Here is a 24,410-nt window from a genome sequence, read left to right as displayed (position 1 = left end):
CGCAGTCTCTGCTGACTTGCCTCCGTCAAATCGAGAGCAAGAGTGCGGTTCCACTGAAACATTTTCAGAGGCTCCTGGGGCATAGGGCATCTGCAGCCGCGGTGACGCCGCTCGGATTGCTACATATTAGACCGCTTCAGCACTGGCTACGCGATCGAGTCCCGAAATGGGCATGGCGGTCTGGCACGCTCCGGGTCCAAGTAACCCGGGCCTGCTTACAGACACTCACTCCGTGGTCGAACCTCAGCTTTCTACGGACCGGTGTGTCCTTAGAATGAGTTTCCAGGCATATTGTTGTATCAACAGATGCCTCCACCACGGGCTGGGGTGCCATGTGCAATGGAAAAGCAGCCGCGGGCTCCTGGACAGGACCCCAGCGCCTTCTGCATGTCAATTGCCTCGAGTTGCTGGCAGTACGGTTCGCCCTGCACCACTTCCGAGCGTTGCTGAGGGGTCAACACGTACTTGTCCGGACAGACAACACGGCCACTGTAGCGTACATCAACCACCAGGGCGGTCTACGCTCCTGCCGTATGTCTCAACTCGCCCGCCATCTCGTCTTATGGAGTCAGAAGCACCTGAGGTCCCTTCGTGCTATCCACATCCCGGGAAAACTGAACCGTGCAGCCAACGAGCTCTCACGGATTCAGCCACTTCGTGGAGAATGGAGACTCCCTCCCCAGACGGTCCAGCTGATTTGGGAACAGTTCGGCGACGCACAGGTAGATCTGTTTGCCTCCCACGACTCTTCCCACTGCAGCCTGTACTATTCCCTGACCGAGGGCACGCTCGGCACGGATGCACTGCCGCACAGATGGCCCCAGGGCCTATGCTTATATGCGTTTCCCCCAGTGAGCCTTCTCGCACGAGTACTGTGCAAGATCAGGGAGGACAAGGAGCAGGTCATGTTGGTCGCCCTGTATTGGCACGGCCAGACCTGGTTCTCAGAACTGCTACTCCTTGCGACAGCCCCTCCCTGGCCTATCCCTCTGAGACCGGACCTCCTCTCTCAGAGACGAGGCACCATATGGCACCCGCGTCCTGCGCTCTGGAAGCTCCACGTGTGGCTTCTGGACGGGACGCGGCAGGTTTGAGTGGCCTGCCACCTACGGTGGCCGCCACCATCACTTCCGCTAGGGCAGAGTCTACATGACACCTCTATGCGTTGAAGTGGAACCTCTTCGTCACCTGGTGCTCTTCCCGCCAAGAAGACCCCTGGGAATGCCCGATCGGGTCCGTGCTTGAGTTTCTCCAAGAGGGGCTGGAGCGTAGGCTGTCTCCCTCCACCCTGAAAGTGTATGTGGCCGCAATATCTGCCCATCACGACCTCTTGGGAGACAAAAAGGTAAGTCAGCACGACCTGATCATCAGGTTCCTGAGGGGGGCGAGGAGACTGAATCCTCCTCGCTCTCCTCTCGTTCCCTCTTGGGACCTCTCAGTAGTCTTGAGTGCTCTGTAGAGGCCTCCCTTTGAGCCTTTGCAGTCGGTCGATATTAAGTTTCTGTCGATGAAGACGGCTCTGCTGACCGCATTGGCCTCTCTTAAGAGGGTCGGGGACCTGCAGGCATTTTCGGTTGACGAAGCGTGCCTAAAATTCGGGCCGGCTAACTCTCACGTGATCCTGAGACCCCGGCCTGGATATGTGCCCAAGGTTCCTACCACTCCCTTCAGAGATCAGGTAGTGAACCTGCAAGCGCTGCCTTTGGAGGAGGCAGACCCAGCCTTGGCATTGCTCTGTCCAGTACGCGCTCTCCGCGCTTACGTAGACATGACGCAGTGTTTCAGGACCTCAGACCAGCTCTTTGTCTGTTATGGTGGAGAGCGGAAGGGAAGAGCTCTCTCAAAGCAGAGGTTGTCGCACTGGATAGTGGACACCATTGTTTTGGCTTACCAGCAGCAAGGTCGACCATGTCCCCTTGGTGTGAGGGCACACTCCACCCGGAGTGTGGCCTCCTCTTGGGCTCTAGCGCATGGCGCCTCGCTAACAGACATCTGCAGAGCTGCAGGCTGGTTCGCCAGATTCGCCAGATTCTACAATCTCCGAGTGGAGCCAGTGTCCGACTATGTACTCGCCCCCCCCCCCCCCCCCCCCTGAGGGGCCGGTAATGGACCAGGCTCTGGTGTCTTCGCTTGCTCGCCACTCCACTCCACAGACTGGATACGTGCGATATTCTCCTCAGGTGAGCTCCACGAGAGCCCTGAGTTCCTCCAGCACTGTCGACGCCGACATCAGTTCAGTCTGCCCTTTCGAGCCCAGACCTTCATGTCCGGCCAGGTGCCCCGTGTGCATGGTTCCCCTCCGGCGACCCCCACATGAGTATTTCCACCGTAAGCCTCCTCAGTGAGCAGGTGTCTTTCCCTTGGCAAGCCCCTGCCACCCCTAGGGTTAAAAGTCCACCTTCGGCTGGTACCCTAGAGTTTCCCATATGCAGCCCACAGTGGGTCATATGTGTACTCTCTAAGTCCTCCCCACGGGTAGGCATCATTGGCATTCCCTCACTGGGATATGCTTCCCAGTGTACCTTGGTAATCCTGTGATAAGTGGGAGTCCTACGGCCTTAAGTGGCGGGATCTCACACTTACGCAGGGCACTGGATGACAGCTGAGTGGCGCGGTTATACTGGAACCCCCATTCGTCAGTCACTGACGTACGTCGGAGTGACTGAACGAAAGGGAACGTCTCGGTTACGTATGTAACCCTCGTTCCCTGAGGAGGGAACGGAGACGTACGTTCCTTAGCCACATCAGCTGTGCTGCTGGAACGCGGAGTTCAGGTCTTGGCTCCGCAGCAGATACATAATGCGATGTTGCCAGCGTACTTCCTTATATACCCACACGGTGGGGCGGAGTTACACATGCAAATTCCGCATGCCCATGGCATTGGCACGCCATTGGGCGCTGTTAAACACCTCGAAGGTAATTGGCTTCTAGGCGAAACCCCCATTCGTCAGTCACTGACGTACGTTTTTTATTTACCAACATTGTATCTTCTGTTACTCCCCCCTCTGCATTTTTCCCTGTATCTTCACTCATCTTTCCACACACCATTCGTTCTGTACCACTAAGCTTATTCCTAACGCTTACTACTTTTGCCGCCTCAGCATAAGTTAGATTATTTTTGACTTTCTCCTGTTGTACTTCTACTGCCCTTTTCCTTACCGCACACCCACAATATGCCGCATTATGCCTTCCTCCACAATTGAAACATTTCAAACCAACTCCTTCATCACACTTCCCAAATTCATGCTCCCCTCCACAACGCGCACATCTAATTTTAGCGTTACATACTGATGCAGTATGTCCATACCTCTGGCAATTATAACACCTCAACGGTGGGGCTATGTATTCCCTAATCGAGAAACTGATAAAACCCATCTTAATCCGTTCTGGCAATTCTTTCCCTTCAAACTTTAGACGCACTGACAAGCTATCTATTCTTCTTCCATCTCTATTCATCTGTAAACGGACTGCATCAATGACCTTTTCTCCATCTAGATTATTTTTTAATTCCTCCATATTAACTCCTAACGGAACTCCGTTTATCACACCAAACACCCACGACGTCTGTCCTACAATCTTAAAGCTCATCACCGACTTCTTTCCCACTACTTTTAGTTTTATAGCTTTGTTTTTCTGCTCTTCATTCATACATGCTATCAATAAAGCACCATCTCGCAACACTTTTGCAAACTCTATCTCACCTACTAATTTCCTCAATTCGTATGTCAACTCCAACGGATTTATTCCTAAAACTCCTACCGCGTCTTTAAATTGTAATATTACCCTAAATCCTCCTATGATCTTATTTCTTCCATCCCCTTCTTCCTCGCTCGCTACCGAACTACTTTCTGATCCTTCCTCCTTACCTTTTTTCCTCTTTTTAGATTCCTTCTTTCGTGACCTTCCATCTATCTTTGTCCACCCTACCTCCATATGATCCTCCTTTTCATCTGTATCATCCCTTCTTAAAGTCTCTGATCCATTACCCATTCGATGTTCACTCGCTTTACTTTTCGTTTTTTTTAAATTGTTTGATTTAGCCGCCATGGTCCCCCTGAGCTCGAGCTGCTGCTCGTGCGTCCTGAAGACAGTTCCCCCTTATTCGAACTCCAGCACAGGATTGCAAACACAAGGAGATTATAAAGAGAACAAACAAGGCAGGTAATGAGGGAGAACAGGTGGGCCACATTAACCAATAATCAGATAACAAGATGGCTGGGCAGACATGTAATCAGACCAACATGACAACACAAGCACATGGCTAGAAATGACAAAAACACACAAGACAAGACAAGACAAGACAAGACAAGACAAGACAGACATGTGCTACACAAGACAAGACAGACATGTGCTACACAAGACAAGACAGACATGTGACAAGTACATTGATATTATTATACATATTATTATTTACTACATAAAGTATACTTTGAACTTTACTTAAGTATACTTAAGTATACTTAAGTATATATTTTTCGTAAGAGTAGCCAAAAGCAATTTTTTTTTTTTTTTTTACAAGGCTATTATTGTAGTTCTACTTAACCACTGGGCACATTTAGCAGATTTTATAAACACATGGTATTGATGAGACATATATTTCTCAGAAGTCATATGCATAAACACTTCATATATCAATCGCAAAAAGTGCTGAGATTTTCTGACCTGACCTTTTATAAAAAGGTATATTTATTGTTGGAAGTTTAGATGATTTGATCTCTCAGATTTTACAAAGTTTAATAATATAAATTATAATATATTGGTTTAACAATAGCTATTATCTGAGTCTGAAAGGCTCTGAGTTAACATTTAAAGTAGAAAAAAATCTATTCACCTATTCACAATATTTTTGTTCACGATTTTCAAATAGATTTTTTTTATTTCAGAATCGATATTAATTCAAATCAAATTGCTTTATTTTAGTCATTGCTTGTAGACGAGGTGGACAGAAGTGATTTTCTTCCAACAGAGGATGAAATGTGTCGTTATCTATGTGTTAAGTGACTTAATATCCCTATTCCCTAAGCGATGTGAGACTGAATGCACTGAAAAGCCCTCGCGCTACTTCATATGCTGAGAGAGATAAGAAAGTAGAGCTGCACGATTAATCTTTAAAAGATTGGGATCTCAATTCAAACACCCACGCAATCTTATTTTTAATTTGTCTGTCTATTACATCACAAATTACTGTAATTTTGTTTTGTTATTGAATTACTTATTCAAGAGAATGTAGTATGTATGATGCTTCTGAAATAAAATGTGATGAATTGTTTTTGTAAATATGACTAATCTTGTACATCATGTACAGTCTGTACAAGTGTATAATTTAACTTTTCCCCATGGTCTAGTGTTAAAAAAACACATTACACTGCAATATCGAATTGCAATACCTGTAAAATCGCAATTCTTTAAAACATTTGCAATACATAACGAATCGGCATCCAAGTATCGTGATAGTATTGAATCTGGAGATAGGTGAATCGTCCCAACCCTAATTTAACGTATTTCTGCAGCCAAAAACAATTCTTGCTTCCAAAATGCTTCTCACATGCTTTTCAATTGAAATTTAGTTTATTTGAAAATATTCAAGAACATTAAACATTGTTATATAAATATACACATTCTTTTAAAATGTTAACAAGAGTAAAATAGAAGTCCAGTGACAACTTTGATCAGCAGATTGCAAAAATTAAATTGGTACTTTTTCCTATGCACATGCATTTAAGTAAGTACTGTAGTTATGCTCCATTCATTTCTTGTTTCAGGGAAACTCAACTAACAGGACAGGAAGTAATTATTCTTCAGCACACTGAGGAGCTTCCTGGTGCTGCTGAACTCATACACCTTTGTCCCACTAAAGAGATACATTTTATCTAGAAGAAAAGAAGTCAGTGAAAATTATGAAATTGTACATTCATGCCAGAATTGAGTCTTTGTATTGTTACAGTTCTATAGTAAAGGAAGTTAGAAACACCTACCGCCGATCAGGTGGGCTGCTGTAATCTCTCCAGTCACTCCTGGAAATCCATCTTCCAGTCGTTTGGGATTAACTTTGTCCATCTTCTTTGTCATCTCATTATAGCTACCAAAAAAGGGAAATTTTACATTCTTATGTCTTTTCGGAACAAATTTGAATGGTTTTTGTTTCTGATACGGCACTTGACCCACCTGTAGTAATATATGTCAAAGAAGAGCAGTGTTTTTCCTGAGGTTTTGTCGTAGACGGCAGCACTGACTTTTGTCACAGATGCAGGCAGACCAAAGCTGCTGAGAGGCTTGGGATAGCCCGGCTCAACATTTTTTCCATTAAAAGCCCAGACTTGTTTACCTATAAATAAATACAGGCCTTAAGTTTTTTTGTTCTTTTTTTTCTGAGGATTTTACAGAGATTGGTGCAACACTCACTCTTCACTCACTCACTCTTTTTTTTCTTTTTTTTTTCTGAGGATTTTACAGAGATTGGTGCAACACTCACTTTTAAAGAAATTCAACTTAATTGATTAAAAAACATTTGACGATTTGGCCATTGTCAAGGCCTTCATCAGACATGATTTTACAGAGATTGTAAGTGTGACTGTGGTTTCAGCATTCCCAGATTGTTTGAGATGATACCTTTGAATAGGAAAAGTAATTTTTCCACTGGTTGCTCGTAAGCAGCATCAATATTATCAGGGGCGTTGGGCCACACATTCTTGATTAGATGTTTCGTCACACTTCCGCTCTGAGAACTACGCCAGACAAAGCTGCACAGAGGCACGTGGAGTTTGAGTATTATTTGAGTCTTTTATATATAGGATTTTTATTTGTTTTATGTATTACCTGTCCTTGAAGAACATTGTTTCTCCCTGAAGAGTTGTAACTGCATCCAAGATCAGGTTAGGGTCACAAGAATTAAGAGTTGTTAGTAATCTTGGAGTAGGTCTGATGGTGGTTCTGTCATTGTTTGAGCCTGAAAGAAATACCACATAGTAAAAAAAAAAAGACTGAATATGTTTCACACAAACATTATGGTTGTACTCTTGAAGATCATATTACCATAGAGTGACTGAATATTTGTAATGTCATCAGAGGGCAGAGAGAAACGTTCTGGATTGGTGAAGCTGTATGTGGAAAACATCAGAGCGCCAGGAACATTGGAATGAGATAGACCCAGAGAGTGACCAAATTCATGGGCAGCCACCAAGAACAGGACATAACCTACAGAGAAATTCACTGCCACTTTAGATTTTTACTTGAATTTAAAGTGGTGATGAAGATGAATCACTGAAAACTACTTTTAGCAAAACTAAATGCTCAAAAAAAAATAAAATAATTACATTTATCTCTTGGTGAGCGGAAAGTGAAAACCTCATCCTCATCGAAATGTGCATCTCCACCAATTCCAGGTGAGGGAGGGAAAGCATGAGCCAAAATGCCTTGTGGTCCATCAAATGGGGAAGCATCACCATGATCTGTAAGAAAGAGTTTGGCTTTACACTGAATTTTTTATATATTTAATATAAAATAATTCAATTTTACACTCTAAAAAAAAAGGCTCGTAATCATAGGGGAACCTTTTTTAGTGCTATATAGCACCAATTTTGGTGCTTCAGTGGTTCTTCAGCGGTTCTTCAGAGGTGCTATATAGCACATTAGTCAAAGAACCGGTGAAGAACCTCTGAAGAACCGCTGAAGAACCTCTGAAGAACCGCTGAAGAACCACTGAAGCACCAAAATTGGTGCTATATAGCACTAAAAAAGGTTCCCCTATGATTACGAGCCAAGAACCATTTTTGGTGCAATATAGAACCTTTTTTTTTTTAGAGTGTAGAAATAAAAATGAACCTGTGCTTTATTTTAAGGAAATTTCAGTTGCAATTAAGGATATTGGGGAGTGCAATAAGTGAGGAGGCAAGAGACGGAGATGCGTCGAGTCAGCTTTATTTGATGTTTTATAAACAAATTTCGGGAGGAACACATTCAGGAAATTAAAACTGTTAAGTGGAGCAGACCCAGATAATTAAACCTAATTGAACACAAGAGGAGCTCATTAAAAAATCAACGATAGGAGGTGTATATAGACTGCCGATTTACCTTCCTGTCGTTGACAGTTTCTTAGCATGGACTTCTACAGGCGCAGAGATGTTTGGGGCTGGGCCCACAGGTCTCCTCTCAGCCTCTCAGCTCATTCCTCCTCCAGTTCCTAATCCTTTGCATTTTCAGTGGCCTCCAGCTCCCACTGCAGATGCTAGCGCGAGCTTGCTAGCGGTCCAAGCTATCAACAATTAACTAACACTCATTCTTTTCAGTGGCCTGCAGCTCCAGCAAACGCAGGGCCGCCTCTACCAGCAGCACAAGAGCATACGTCTCGGATGCTTCCTTCTCTTTCTCATGCCCCTAACATTTTGTTCCTTCCATGCTCCAGACGCAGCCCCGGTTCCTCTCTATTCCAACCGCCTTCTGCAAACTAAATCTTCGTTCTCTCTCCTCACAGCAACACAGATGTCTGTCCCAGCTAACGCGTTTTCCTCTGAGCCGCCTCCAGTGGCCCAAAACAGGGCTCAGATCCTGGCAGGTTTGGACATTGATTTGTCATCACTCTCTCTGTTTCCTGTGTCAGACATAAATCGTCAAATAGACTGCGGGGACTTTTCAGTCACTTTAAAAAACCCCAACCCACATTCATCCCGCTTACTTTCTTTTCCTGAATTTTCGATTGCTTTTTCCCGTTTCACGGACATTATTTGTTCAGTTTTCCCCCAAAGGCGCCGCGAGCTGAATGATTATCTGGCAATCATAGCCGAGCTCGCGCTGTCCTATGGGGGAGGTCATTTTTACACATACCACAAACTCTTCTCTGAGAAGTGTGCCGTGCGGCTAGCTCAGTGGAACCAGTGCACTTACTGGGTCGCTCTCGACACAGACCTCCACAGCAGGGTGTTCTTAGACTGCAGGAATATTTCGCGTGCAGTCGGCAGGTCTATAGCACATGCTACTGTGTTATGTTCTAAAATTAACCCTTCCCTTCCCTGCCCGGTTGTGATGGGAAGTTTGGTTCTTTTCCGCGAACCGGTTCTTTCGGACCGTTCGTCCAATGAACCGGATCAAAAACTGGTTCACCAGTTCTTTTGCGCTCAAACGTAATGACGTCATTTCACAATGACGTAATTATGCCATGTCTATTGCGGGCTGGATAAACACACTTTACACATTAAAATATATAAAGTCAGTAATCATAACATCAGTCAGATAAAATATCATCATAATCTGATAGTTTATTAAAAAATGTTTTACATCTAAAGCATCCAAACACATGCAGTGTTGCAAACGATCTTTACAGTTATAAGATCAATAAATCAGTCTTCATCAGGGAAGAAACCATGATCCACTTACTATGTTTTTGTAATTAAATAAATACGGTTCGCCAGTTTTCCCCCTCATTCATGTCGGAGTCGTTTCATAGACACGCGCTCATATCAGCTGTTGTTCGTTCGGTTCAGAGAGACTCGCCGTGCAGTCAGTCAGTCGCTAGACGCATGCGCAGTATCATCAGCTCATCGGTTTCAATCGGACATGTTCGAAACAAACAGTTGTCGGTTCAGTGTACTGCTAATCCGAAAACCGGTTGCAATCGATTCCTGACTCAACAACGAGAACGAAATTGAGATTCGAGAACTGCCAGAGCGATTCAAAAGGAGTCGCTTGCTTCACCTTCGCTGTAGTTTAATTAGGCTACGTCATTTTTATCTTTATCACCTTGTTTACAATTTAAATACAATGGAATCCTAACAAAGTCAGGCAGAGTGTTTTTCTGAATTCATTCAAACCTATTATAAGAGACGGTCAAGCTGCATATGGTACCTTAACCTCTGTCTAAAACTGCTTTTCACCTTGTTTTTGCTATTATTATTTAATTATTTTGGATAAAGCACTATAACTTTTTCATTAACAAACAACAGGCAATACCTGTTAAATATAGCGTGTAAGACATTTACAGTGTATAAGTGCACTTTTCCAGCAATTGTTCTTTTTAATATGTGTGTATTTGAACACTTTAATATTTTTATTAAAACATTGTTTATTTAATACTAACCCAATTCGTGAATGTGTCCTCATTAATTATTATTACACGTAAACATAAATTTTTAAATAAATAAATACTTCAATCATAAATAGTCAATCACATCCTCATACAGTGATAAGATGAACTTGAAATGATAAACATATTTCCACAATGTTTTAGAAATTCTACTTCGCCGTTCGGTTGTAAAAGCAGCCCCAAGATTTTCGACATACTATCGAGAAAATAGATAGGATAATTCTCATCGCACCTACTTTTCTAGATGACTCCCACCATTCTAAACACGAACTCCTATCACTGCTAGGTCACTTAAATGTCGCAATGTGCATCATTCCGCAAGGCCGCCCTTTCATCTCGCATCTTCTTCCACTTGCATCTTCGGTTCACGCGCTGGAGGACAAAAATTCCAATAACCACGGCGTGTCGCGACGAACTTAGGCTACGGATAACATTTCTAAACCAGCGGAACGGCTTGTCTTTTTTCTATAATAATCTCGTTTCTTCCCCTGTTGACATCCAACTTTTCACAGATGCAGCCCCTTCGATCGGCTTTGGGGGATTCTATAAAGGACGCTGGTTCGCGTCTCCATGGCCACCACAGTCAAGACATGCTACAGTCCTCAGTTCTGTTTGAGCCTTACCCTCTTGTAGTCGCGGCTTTTTTGTGGGGGAAAGAATGGACGGCTAGTAGCATATTAGTGCACTGCGATAACGAGGCAACAGTCCAGTGCATTAATAAAGGCCGCTCTCATTCACTTGCTTTAATGCCATTCCTAAGACGTCTCATCTGGATCTCAGCTTGTGATCAATTTATTATTACTGCAAAACATGTCCCAGGGTCCGAAAACCTAATTGCTGACTCTGTCTCGTTTTCTGTTTCAGAAATTGAGGACATTGGCTCCAGAGGCGGATATTTTCCCAACTCCAGTACCTCACTATTCAGAACTGATATTTCCATAAATCACCCGCTAAAACCCCTCTTGGACGCATCGCTCAACAGTATCCTCCAAGCAGTTTCCCCCAGAACAATCCAATCATATGTGACAGCTTGGAGATGTTTTAAAGCTTTCCACTTCTCATATAGCTTGCAGTTCCCTGATTTTTCTCTCCTCTCAATTACCTCTTTTATCTCTTATCTCAACTATATTAAGAGTTTCCAAGTTGGGTCCATTAAAGGCTACCTGAGCGGTCTTCAATTTTTCCACAAATTAATTCACGGCACTTCATCTCCGGAGATAAAAAACTCCCAAACCTCCCTCCTGATCAAAGGAATTCAGCGATCACAACCCACCCGCCCTGACAGTAGACAACCCATAACTCTAGATTTACTCACAAAATGCATTCATACCCTTCGTACAGGATATCAACCCCTTGACACAGCCCGCACTCTGGATACCATGTTTATCTTGGCTTTCTTTGGCTTTTTTAGATGCTCAGAAATCGCAATCACCTCCAAATTCGACCACAAAGTCCACCCCACTGTCTCAGACTTATCAGTACTTGACGATGAAACCATATCATATTTAATCAAGCGAAGCAAGACAGACCAAAGTAAAAAAGGCCATTTAGTCTACATTTTCAACATCTCCTCCCCAATTCAACCATTTCAAACTGTTCTTGCATACCTCCAAATGAGGAGATTTCAGGCTAAATCTCTGTCCGAACCCCTCTTTGTAGACAAACCCATCACACGATTCTGGTTCCAAAAACAGCTCAAATCTGTTCTCCAGCAAACAGGCATCTCAGCGCAAAACTTTTCTAGCCACTCCTTCCGCATTGGGGCGGCAACAACTGCAGCGCAAAAAGGACTCTCCCAGCAGCAGATCCAAGCTCTCGGGAGATGGTCTTCTCACGCTTTTCAAAGCTACATTAGGACCGACCGATACCACATCAAGAAAGCTCACCAAACCCTTATTAATTAACAACCCTTATAAAAAACCCTATCCTTTCTTTCTCTTTTTTCAAACTAATGAGGCTCACCCGTTCAATACAGCGAGTCTTGATCTCCTGTCGAACACCGCAGAGTTCTCCTTGATAGTGGCTATTTCCTTTTCCCTATTTTTCCATCTGGCGAGGCCCACTCATCCGACACCTCGAGCTGATTTCCCTCGGATGCCGTGGAAGCCTTCCAGGCCAGCTTCCATCTTTTCTTTCCCTGACTAGCGAGGGTGCCTTTCCGATGCCTTGAGAATTGTTCTCCCATCGGATGCCGCGAGGGCCCTCCAAGTCGCTATCAATCTTTTTCTCTTCCATCCAACGAGGCTTGCTTGTCCGATACCGTGAGTATTGATCTCCTTTCGGACACCACAGAGCTCTCCAGGTCTATGTCTATCCACTTTGCTTTCCGCCGTCCAGCGAGGCTACCCGAAACCGCGAGTATTGATCTCCTTTCGGATGCTGCAAAAGCTCTCCTGGGCGAACTTGCATGCTTTACCCTCCACCTGTCCGCCAGCGAAGCTTACCCATCTGATACAGCGAGTATTGTGCTCCCATCTGATGTCGGCGAGAGCTTCCTGGCCGGGTGTTCCAATTCTCCTTTACCGTGCCGTCAGCCGATAGGACCCACTCCCCTGAAGCCAGAAAATGTTCCTGGTGGAGGCTGGGTGGGCCCCCTCGGTCAGTCGTTTCTTTTTAAATTGCGTCGCCCCGTCTATCGGTCAGTAGGGCTCACCTGTTTGTCGTCACGAGTATTGATCTCCCCGCCAGATGTGGCCTGAGCCTTCCTGACCGGCCGTTTCAAACAACGCGCCCTCCGTTTACAGCCAGTAGGGTGTCCCTCTGGTTGGGCGGAATAAATCATGTGCTCCTCTTTTTCGACCGGTAGGGCTTTTATTCCCCGTCCAATACAGCGAGCATTGGCCTCCCATTGGATGACGCAAAGGCCTTCCCGATCGGTCACCCCAAATTCTGTCTGCTCCACACTTACCAGCCAGTAGGGCCCGTTCCGCCAGGTGCTATGAGCTCCCATCAGAGGCAACACGGGTTCTCCCGGCCAGGTAGTTCCTGAACATGCTGCTTCTCATTTATCGGCCGGTAGGGTTTTTCCATCTGATACAGCGAGCATTGGCCTCCCATTGGATGTTGTAAAAGCCTTCCCGACCAGTTGACGCTCCTCATTATCGGCCGGTAGGGTTTTTCCATCTGATACAGCGAGCATTGGCCTCCCATTGGATGTTGTAAAAGCCTTCCCGACCAGTCGCCGCTCCTCATTATCGGCCGGTAGGGTTTTTCCATCTGATACAGTGAGCATTGGCCTCCCATTGGATGTTGTAAAAGCCTTCCCGACCAGTCGTTCCAAAACATGCTGCTCCTCATTTTCGGCCGGTAGGGTTTTTCCATCTGATACAGTGAGCATTGGCCTCCCATTGGATGTCGTAAAAGCCTTCCCGACCAGTCGTTCCAAGCTATACTGCTTTTCATCATCGGCCGGTAGGGTTTTTCATCTGACACAGTGAGCATTGGCCTCCCGTTGGATGTTGCAAAGCCTTCCCGTCCAGTCGTTCCAAACCTTGCTGCTCCTATTTTATCTACCGGTAGGGTTCTTCCATCTGATACAGTGAGCATTGGCCTCCCATTGGATGTTGCAAGAGCCTTCCCAAACTGTAGTTCCAACCATGCTGTTTTCATTTATCAGCCGCTAAAGCTTTCCATCTGATACAGTGAGCATTGGCCTCCCATCGGATGTTGCAAGAGCCTTCCTGACCAGTCGTTCAAAACTAAGGCTGCTTCCAGCCATCAGCCAGTAGGGCTCGCCTGCCCAATGCCGCGAGCAGCTCCCATCTGAAGCAACAGGCCCTCCGGGCCAAGCAACCAGGCTCATCAAAACGCCAGCCTACCAATTATCTGCGTATTTGGGGGGGGATTTGGTGGCTGTCCTCTGTTTTTGCATTTTGGGGGGTACTCTGGGTTCGGGCAAAATTCCGAGCCCGGAGCCCTCCCCCGGACAGCACGCCAAATATGCATAATATTTACTCTATTTAATTTGATGTAAGTGTGAACTCGTGAATTGATGTTTTATAAACAAATTTCGGGAGGAACACATTCAGGAAATTAAAACTGTTAAGTGGAGCAGACCCAGATAATTAAACCTAATTGAACACAAGAGGAGCTCATTAAAAAATCAACGATAGGAGGTGTATATAGACTGCCGATTTACCTTCCTGTCGTTGACAGTTTCTTAGCATCCCTCCACCACCCCTTCTCCTCACTTAATTAAACTCACATAAGACATCAAATTAATATATGTAGTCTAGTTCTAGACTATTTCCATCACGGGGGGGGGGGGGGGGGTACTCTGGGTTCGGGCAAAATTCCGAGCCCGGAGCCCTCCCCCGGACAGCACGCCAAATATGCATAATATTTACTCTATTTAATTTGATGTAAGTGTGAACTCGTGAATCTCCACTTTAAATCCAACTTTAGAACTCAACAGCGAGTGAGATCAAAACATCACAACAACCGTTTCAACCGGAACAACATATCACCTCCTTCTCCCTTAAAGGTACAGTCCCTTAGTGAATGTCTCTAACAGTCCTCTTTGTGGGTCACCACTAGGGTTGGGAACCGAGAACCGGTTCTTATGCAGAACCGATACTGATTTTTGAAAAATACCAGAACCGCGCGAAATTACTACGTTTCGGTTCCGAAAACGGTTCTGGTGCAATGTGTGTGCGAAGCGCTGGTAGCGTATCCTTTAATAGCGAGCGACAGCTCCCCTCATCATGAATATTAATTACGTTGCCTGCCGCTTTCAGGAGTGCAACCAATTAACGCAGTTCAGCACTGAAAGCCCTCGCACTACACATTCACGGTTTTGCGTCAGATATTTTCGCATGGTGAAGAGAAAGTCACAAGTATGTAGACATCCCAAGTCTCCCGGAAGTTCCAGGAGTCTCCCGCATATTAATAGCGGCTCCCTGATGCCCGCAAATTAGTTAAATTCTCCCGCAATGTAGAGCGAGCGAGCAAGAGCGCGCATGCGAGACACAGACTGTGTACGCGCGCACGGCAGAGAGGGAGAGAGAGCGAGAGACCTTGCGTGTGTGTGCTAGTGTGCACCTAATGAAGCGCATGTAAGACAGAGAGCATCCTGATTGGCCTGTTTCGTTAAGTCAACCAATCAATTGTCAGTGTGGGCGGGCTACAACTAATGAATAAATATAACTAATAAATATAATTTATAACTTGGTTTTATTCAGAGACAGAGAGAGAAAATGTAATAAGACAATTTCAGAGGTGTTCATTTGAACATTTAATTTTAATGTCCATAAATTCCTTTTTCTTTATTTTTTTTTTGCAAGAATGGCTTACTGTAATATGTTCAATACAGGACTTTTTTTGATATTGCCAAACTGTAAATTCATTTGAGAGCAAGTAATAAACACAAAAAGGATTGTTTGAGTTGCGTTTTGTGCCTTTTCCTTTACCACTATTTGTTTAATAATTTTAATGGAACCGGAATCGTAACCGGAATCGTTAGGCGGAACCGGAACCAGAACCGGAACCGGAAAATTTCTCACGATTCCCAACCCTAGTCACCACAATATAACAATTCTCAAATTTTCTTCTATGACTTTTAAATCTTGAATCATTTGTGTTGGTCAATAATCAATCACATCATTGCGTGATGGTGTGATCGTTTTTTTTTTTTTGTTCCATATGATCATTCATTAAACAGTTTTTTAAATTAAATTAAAATACTTGAATTAAATGGAAACTTCATTATTTAGTCTAAGATAATACTGTGCTAGCCTGTGCTCTTGGTGTCAATGGGGAGCACAAAGCATGATTTAATAATCATAAATAAACGCGTAAATAAAAAAGAAAATAAATGTAATTAAAATTATGCTGGCTGATTAAATTGAGAATCATACTCCATGTCATAATGGCAAAAAAGGACCTTTAGCTTCCTTTTTATATAGTGTCAAATCCCACCCAGAGTGGGTCAGGTAGGACCAGTTACATTTAGTGCTGTGACCCGGATGGGAGTGAGGTTTAGGGTGGTGAGTATAACGAACGTAGGCCAGTAAGAGTGGTGCGTGTAAACCTCACTTCTCTGGCCTCAAGAGGCGCGCTAGCTAACGGCTGTGGTCTTAAACATCCTTGTTAGTGAATCCTGCTCTGAGCGGGACCGGTTGGGTACACATACATGGCCTTAAGGGTAAAATAAAGGCAATTAGGTTATATCAGTTGTAATGTTGTTACTTTTGTCAAAAGATTCAGCCATAATTATTTTATTGAACAAAGTTTCATATAGTATTATTACAACAGTAAGTTAGAATCCTCAAATTATTCATAAAATATCCCCAATTTTAAATTTAGTTTAAAAGAATTCATCAAAATGAAAAGCACAAGGTTAATGAACAAAATACGAGTTTAAATAAATGGATAGAGGGAACATACCTCTTGTAGTAAAGGAGATCATGATGTCAGCTGTGCCGCTGTAGATACGGGTGAATCTCAGAGGAGTGACATCTGCCCATACTTGCAGGGCTCTTTTGATGGAATCATCCACCTCTGCTACTGACATGTCAGGGGTGTAGTTCTCAATCCTGTGGAAAAGGACCGCAGTCGGTTTCTGCTTCTCTTTTTGCTGTTACACCAAGAGAACTGATATCATACACACCTGTAGGTGAGCTTGTTGGTCTGCCATTTGGGTCTTTCTCCAGAGGTGGAGTACGCAGCAACATCTGGAACTCCACAGCGGGGCTTCTTCATCACCTCCAGTGTTGCTTTGTCCAGCCGTCCAGTGACCTTAAGCCCAAAAAACTTCTGCATCTCTTTCAATTTCTCAGGCAGTGGATCCACTAGTGAAAATTAAAATCAAATTATTAAAATATATTGAAGTACATCTATTTTGTGCAAAGTATACTACAAAAAAACAAACAAAAAAAACAGAGCACAATGTACTGTAATAATTTTCCAAATATATTTAATAATTTTCCATATATATATATATACTCCATTTAAAGTTTAATTATAATTTTATATCTAGTTTTGATTTAAATGTCAATAAATATGGTAATGGGTTTGAAGTATATACTTAGTATAAAATAAATGTATTTTAATTGATTTTGGTATTTTTACCAGGGGCCGGCTCTCGGGATTCAGGATTAGGGAGTCTATATTCCAGTTTGTAGAAGCTCGTCAGGTAATTCTAAAGAATACAAAAACAGAATTATTTGAAGAATTAAGCCTATGACCAAAGAGAAAATTAATAAGCATATAAACCCCAAACCTTTGCAATGTCATAATCATCAACAGGCTTTTCAATCGGTACTGCGCGAATAACAAGCACCAGACTTGCAAAAAAACACAGCTGCCGGTGAAACCTCATGTTGAGTTGCTTCTTAAGATCGTGTGCTTTTACTTCTGATAGATAAGGGGTTGAAGGAGGCTTATATACTCTTAAAACTGTGAGTGTTGAGCAACAGGTGAAATTATCAGCCACAAACATCTGTGAGTAACCCATTAAACTGACAGCCAAGACAATAATAACAGGATTTTCAACTTTCTTGACACAGCCTTTTCCTCCTCGCCCAGATATTTGTATTATTTCTCTTTCTCATGCCTTTATTTAACGGCATTTCTAAGTGTTTCTATGAATTATAAACAAAAATAAATAAATAAATGTGATGGTTGTGGTGGGAATTCTGGCAATGGTCATTTATACATTTTACTCGGTTTACCTATTTAAACCACCTCCTCTCATATCCTCAAAAGGAAGAATGGTGACTTTATTTACTTATAGAATAGTAAAAGTTGCATTTAGGGTTTCTGTTAGAGTTTGGTTGTTCTAAATGCAATGTGCTTCATTTCAGAACAAAAGAAATAAATGGGAAATCCCCAATCTTAAGAAGAAAGCTTGGCATGTATGTGCAAAGAGAGTGAGGTGTGCTTGGGTGTTATGTAAGATCTGCAGGTAACGGCAATCATCACTCTTTATTGTCAGACGAATGAGTAATATTTTACAATGAATACACAGATGGTGACTGTGGCTTTCTATCAATAATGCATATAAGCTCATAAAATATGTCATGAAAGTTGTCCATATGGCTTGTGCAGTAGCCTATTTATATTTTTACACTCCAATCTCAGAGGAGTTACATCTGCCCTTTCAGGGCTCTTTTGATGGAATCATCCACCTCTGCTACTGACATGTCAGGGGTGTAGTTCTCAATCCTAGGAAAAGGACCACAGTCGGTTTCTGCTTCTCTTTTTTCTGTGACACCAAGATAACTGATATAATACACACCTGTAGGTGAGCTTGTTGGTCTGCCATTTGGGTCCATCTCCAAAGGTGGAGTAGGCAGCAACATCTGGAACTCCACAGCGTGGCTTCTTCATCACCTCCAGTGTTTCTTTGTCCAGCCTTCCAGTGACCTTAAGCCCAAAAAACTCCTGCATCTCTTTCAATTTCTTAGGCAGTGGATCCACCAGTGAAAATTAAAATCAAATTATTAAAATGTTATTAAAATGTATTGAAGTGCATTTATTTTGTGCTAGGTGAGGTGTTGAGAAACAGCTCAAAGTATTACCATTATTATCTTATTATATTATTAACAAGAACAGCCTGGCAGGAGAATAACAATCTCCTGTATAGATACAGGCTACATCGAAAATGATGTGGTGGTGGAAATACAGAACATGGATTAACTGAAGATTCTGACTGAAGAGTCAGTCAGACAGTAAAGTGGAGATTCCGGATTTGTGTGATACTGTAACATATAGATCCACTGGAGGCAAATGTTCAGAACCCATGTGCAGCATTTATTTATCCAAACATAAATCCTAACATAACTCAAAACTTGGCAAAACAACAAACAAAACTTGGCTTGACAATAAACTTGGCTTGATTAAACATAACAGACTTGAGAACACTCACCACCAACGGGTACAACGTTAATAACAGACAAAGACACATGGCAAACATGAAGGCTTAAATACACACACTAATGACAAGACAAGTGACACCTGTGAACAGTGATTAAACAATGAACCAATGACAGGACAAGACACAAGATTACATAAGGGCATGGGAGTCACATGACAATGAAACACATGACAAAACCAGGAAACTGAAAGGACAAGACAAACTAGAAACATGACAGTAAACTTGATGAACTAAACACATGAAACATGAACCAACACCAAAACACCATGTGACAGATCCCCCCCTCTATGGGCGGCCCCTGACGCCCAAACAACACCAACACATCAATAACCTATCAAAGAGTCTTAACAAAAAGTCTTGGGGGGCGGTCTTGGGGGAGGGATGGTGGGCCAGGCCCGTGCAGGGGCACCGGACCCAGACATGACCTGGACGGGCCTGGGAGCGTGGGCGGACCTGGACCCTGTGGCGTGGGCGGACCTGGACCCTGTGGCGTGGGCGGACCAGGACCCTGTGGCGTGGGCGGACCAGGACCCTGTGGCGTGGGCGGACCCTGTGGCGTGGGCGGACCCTGTGGCGTGGGCGGACCTGGACCCTGTGGCGTGGGCGGACCTGGACCCTGTGGCGTGGGCGGACCCTGTGGCGTGGGCGGACCTGGACCCTGTGGCGTGGGCGGACCTGGACCCTGTGGCGTGGGCGGACCTAGACCCTGTGGCGTGGGCGGACCTAGACCCTGTGGCGTGGGCGGACCTAGACCCTGTGGCGTGGGCCGACCTGGACCCTGTGGCGTGGGCGGACCCTGTGGCGTGGGCGGACCAGGACCCTCAGGCGTGGGAGGACCTGGACCCTTAGGCGTGGGTGGCCATGGCGGCAACGGCAGTTCATCAGGCCATGGCGGCAACGACAGTTCATCAGGCCATGGCGGTAACGACAGTTCATCAGGCCATGGCGGTAATGGCGGTTCAGGTGCCCACAGAGGCGTGGCCTTCATGGCCTCCATGTACCCCTTGCCCCCCCCCAAAATTTTCTTGGGCGGGACAGCGGGGCCGTGGGCTGGAGCCTGGACGGGGCCTTGGGCTGGAGCCTGGACGGGGCCTTGGGCTGGAGCCTGGACGGGGCCTTGGGCTGGAGCCTGGACGGGGCCTTGGGCTGGAGCCTGGACGGGGCCTTGGGCTGGAGCCTGGACGTGGGCTGGAGCATGGACGTGGGCTGGAGCATGGACGTGGGCTGGAGCATGGACGTGGGCTGGAGCATGGACGTGGGCTGGAGCATGGACGTGGGCTGGAGCATGGACGTGGGCTGGAGCATGGACGTGGGCTGGGCTCACTGGGGTGGAGAGTACTGTGGGAACGTGGAGCTCCTCATCCACCGTTCCCACAGTAAAAGATGAGCCACTCAACTGAAGTGCATAGTCAATATATCCAGCTAGAGTTCCTGGAGAATTGCTCTCTGGCATCAAATACCTTAAAAGGTCATTAAGTCCATTTAAGAAAATACCCTTGAGGGCAACATCATTAAAGTTCACCTGGTAGCACAGTCCACAAAACTCCTCCACATAGTTCTCTATGGCTTGGTTTCCCTGGCGTAGACGAAGCAAGGATACAACTGCTGGGTCCATTTTGTAGGCCTGTTATTCTGTAACATATAGATCCACTGGAGGCAAGTTGTTGGACCCAAGTGCAGCATTTATTTATCCAAACATAAATCCTAACATAACTCAAAACTTGGCAAAACAACAAACAAAACTTGGCTTGACAATAAACTTGGCTTGATTAAACATAACAGACTTGAGAACACTCACCACCAACGGGTACAACGTTAATAACAGACAAAGACACATGGCAAACATGAAGGCTTAAATACACACACTAATGACAAGACAAGTGACACCTGTGAACAGTGATTAAACAATGAACCAATGACAGGACAAGACACAAGATTACATAAGGGCATGGGAGTCACATGACAATGAAACACATGACAAAACCAGGAAACTGAAAGGACAAGACAAACTAGAAACATGACAGTAAACTTGATGAACTAAACACATGAAACATGAACCAACACCAAAACACCATGTGACAGATACAGAGAGACATAAGGAGGATGTTAAAGGAAACATCTTTATCTGTCATTAAATTAATGTTACGTTGACATCGCCCTTGAAAACAGTTGAGATGTCATTTGTACTTATCCCAAACACAGGAGTTTCTTCTTTTTAGGTGTGTAGGAAATGTTTCCTGCCTTAAACATGTTGACAAATAACACATTCTCACTCCCAACTCATCTCATTTTGATGCATCATTTTTTCGATGCACAGGGTACTCCACTGATTTCAATGAGAAACATTTGTCATCATACACAGATGCGTTGGGCATGTGAATGTTATCATGATTAAATTATTCATTGGGTTATAATTTTTCCATTATGTACATGTTGGAGTGTGATTCTCAATTTAATTAGCCAGCATAATTATATTTGCATTTATTTATTTATTTATTTATTTTTATTTACACTATTCAGACCCGTTTGAAACAGTAGCCCAACCCCGTCCCCTAAACTTATCCATTTGTGCATTATATGATATAAAACACAGGATATTACAGACCAAAGGCAAACTTTATTGAAAAAGTACAATTACTCCAACTGTTCTGAGACAAATGTTTGTGTGAAGACCCAAAAGCAATCACCGTCTACATCCGTGCGCGCCCCGGTATTGTGACAAATGCGAATTATATCGGTATGAAATAGCACAGAAGAAGTCTCATTCAGAACACATCGCAATGTTCGGCATCAGTTCACGTGTGCATGTTGGTGAGTTATAAATATTATGTTCTAATATATTTTTTTCGTTATTGATCAGTACAGTGAGCAGCGAGGCTGATGGGCCGTGAGAGTGGGATGAGGCCGCGGTCATTAATGATGATGAGCGCCAGCTGCGCACCGCATCGGCCTCGTGTCTCACGGAGGAATGACGGGAGCATAAAGGAGGAGCGACAGACGAGAAGGACGAGAGAGGACCAGGCCTGGATTTTACGTTGTGTTTTGTTTACGTTTGGTTATGTGTGTGTACTTTCATTTTATTTATTTGATTAAAGTCTTTTAAATATTTGCTGGTTCCCGCCTCATTCTTCCCATATTAACGAACTCTACTACAATCAGATTATGTTCAGACACTGCATTATATCTATCATCTCCACTGAGGTTTTGCATTTATTTGCTTTCTAAATCAACACACCTTGCTAATAGGGTGATTAAACACTGTCACGTGACGTTCTATAGACCTTCAATCATTTATTCATATTTAATAATAATTACCAGTGTAGTTCCAAAGTGGCATTTGTAGTAGAAGCACAATAATAACAACACTTGCTATGCTTTTACCACAGTAACCTTAGTTTTAATGGTGTAGTAAATTATACTAAAAGGACAGTAACCTCAAAACTTACCATGCTTTTACCACAATATTGGTAGTTTTAATGTGATGTTTGTTGTAAATAGACAATAACCACAACACTTACCATGCTTTAAATGCCTTTTAATGTAAAATCCCAAAATTGTAATGTAAATAGTACTTTTTTCTGTGTATAATGCTATTATATATTAAGATTTTACCTTTTTTTTACCTGAAAATACCAAAAGGGCCTTACGGACTCAGCCCATTCTTGGAGAAGAAACGGAAAAGACAGAAAGCTGCAACAGCAAATATTGCAATGGTATGTGTTGGTTTGAACATTTTATCAAACATTTTATCAAGCATTTGTTGTTGCTTAAACTTATTCTAACGAATCGTGATTTTTGTAAATCAGATGTGCCCCTTCTTGGAAAGTAGTCGGATGTCCCACACACTGTCAGAAAGTTTATATTAAGTCCATTGTATTCTTTAAAATTGTTACAAATTGGGCCATATCTGTTGTCTGGCTATCACCAGACCAAACTTTTCAAATTTGACATTGGTCTGGGGAGTCTGCTCTGTTTCTACTGCATAAGAGGCGTGATCAACGGGAATAGTTCAAATGACTCTGTATGAAATTGGATAGTCCTTCAACCAATCAGACCAGTCGATTGCCTCAAATTTTTTAAGTTGATTAACTTAAAAGTCACAATTTTCCAGAACTTAAAAAGTTGGATTACCTGCTACTGGTACCTTTTGATAACAGTTAAATTAAAGTGCTCATTTAGCTCAACTCAAATATTTGCAGTTCCCTTTCAGTCGGTCACGTTCGACGTACGTCGGAACTGACCGACGAATTGGGATCTGTTTCAGAGACCAATCTACTTTGAGTGTATTAAAAACGAGCCAATGGACATTGGCATGCGGTGCACGCATTCCACGCGCCGCCCCGCATTGCGGGTATAAATACGGAAGTGGAAGTACCGCATATTGCTTTCAACTTCGGAGCCGAGCTTTCATGCTTCCTGCGAAGAGTGTGTTCTACGAACGAGTTTCAAGACATTACGAGAGAAGATCAGCTTACCTGTTCCTGTGTCGGTGTGACGGTGCTGTACAGCGGTGGTCGCGACCAGAAGTGAAACTGTTGGTTCGCTGGGCGTTTCCCTCTGAGTGCTTACAGCGGGCTTGCACCTTTAAACCGCTGTAAGCCGCGGCTATTCCCCTGTGTGCCTCGGCACGTTCGGAGCGGTTTTCTCTTCTCTCTGTCACTAAAAGAGCAACACGGTTTGACCCTGCGTCTTTTTCAAGATGTCATTCAAACCGTGTGTCTCTGGATGCGGTTGTTTCCTGTCCTCATTTGACGGCCACGATCTCTCTCGCATATAAACATGTGAGATTGCTTTCGTGGGTGATCCATGCTCTCTCAGGAGAGCATGGTCACGTCGGCGCGTTGTTCGTATCACCTTTCTCGTAAAGGCTGAGCGTTCAGCGCGCCGTGTGCCGTCTCGTGCCGGCTGATAGCGGGGGTTGTCACAGCAACCCAGCGCGTCACTCTGCGCTCTGATGCGCGGTCGAGACTATGAAACCTCAAACGGGGTTGAGTCCCTTCACTTATTCCCCGATCTAGTTTCTTTTCTGGGGCTCCAGAAAAGGATTACTTTGGCTAATAAGCGCTGGTGACCTGAGGATTACAGTGGGGCTTCCCCGCCGAGTACATCTCTTCGGGCCCCCACTCCTCTATCGCATCACGAGCGTGCTGAGACTTTGTTTGTGGGTGGTTCATGTTCTCTCACGAGAACATGACCACGTCGGCGCGTTGTTCACCTTGCTCTTTCATAGGGGCTGGATTGTTCAGCGCGCCGTGTGCCGTCAAGTCTGATGGCCACGCTCATTGTCTCACATGCCTGCTGGTAGCTTACAGATGGGATTGCTGGTCCTTTAAAAAAAAAAAAAAAAAAAGGGGATCTAGCGTTTCATTTGGCGCTCTGGCGGAGGACAGATGTCAATTGCTGCATCCGAGAGAGGGCTGTTATGCGCTGGAAATGATAATGCTGAGTTTCCCACTATAA

The 24,410-nt window shown here is 44.2% G+C and overlaps 1 protein-coding gene across 2 annotated transcripts; it reads right to left on the bottom strand.

The window, feature by feature from the left end:
* Positions 1-5,553: 5,553 nt before the first annotated feature.
* Positions 5,554-22,259, bottom strand: LOC307118927 (collagenase 3-like). 2 transcript variants are annotated; one of them, XM_079804798.1, is made up of 12 exons: positions 21,023-22,259; positions 18,312-18,712; positions 17,144-17,213; positions 16,683-16,863; positions 16,460-16,608; positions 7,314-7,448; positions 7,033-7,194; positions 6,817-6,946; positions 6,610-6,740; positions 6,166-6,325; positions 5,976-6,079; positions 5,554-5,870 (listed from the first exon to the last, which is right to left on the bottom strand). In XM_079804798.1, the coding sequence occupies exons 2-12, from the start codon at positions 18,336-18,338 to the stop codon at positions 5,773-5,775; spliced, it is 1,347 nt and encodes a 448-aa protein (XP_079660924.1). In that variant the 5' UTR covers positions 18,339-18,712; positions 21,023-22,259; the 3' UTR covers positions 5,554-5,772. The 2 variants fall into 2 exon arrangements, with proteins under 2 accessions (XP_079660924.1, XP_079660923.1); XM_079804797.1 differs by lacking the exons at positions 18,312-18,712; positions 21,023-22,259 and adding an exon at positions 17,295-17,424.
* Between the last annotated feature and the right edge of the window lie 2,151 nt (positions 22,260-24,410).

The sequence above is a fragment of the Gobio gobio genome (assembly GCF_949357685.1).
Source record: "Gobio gobio genome assembly, chromosome: 22".
Taxonomy (NCBI): Eukaryota; Metazoa; Chordata; class Actinopteri; order Cypriniformes; family Gobionidae; genus Gobio; species Gobio gobio.
This window is presented reverse-complemented; position numbering and strand designations above follow the sequence as displayed.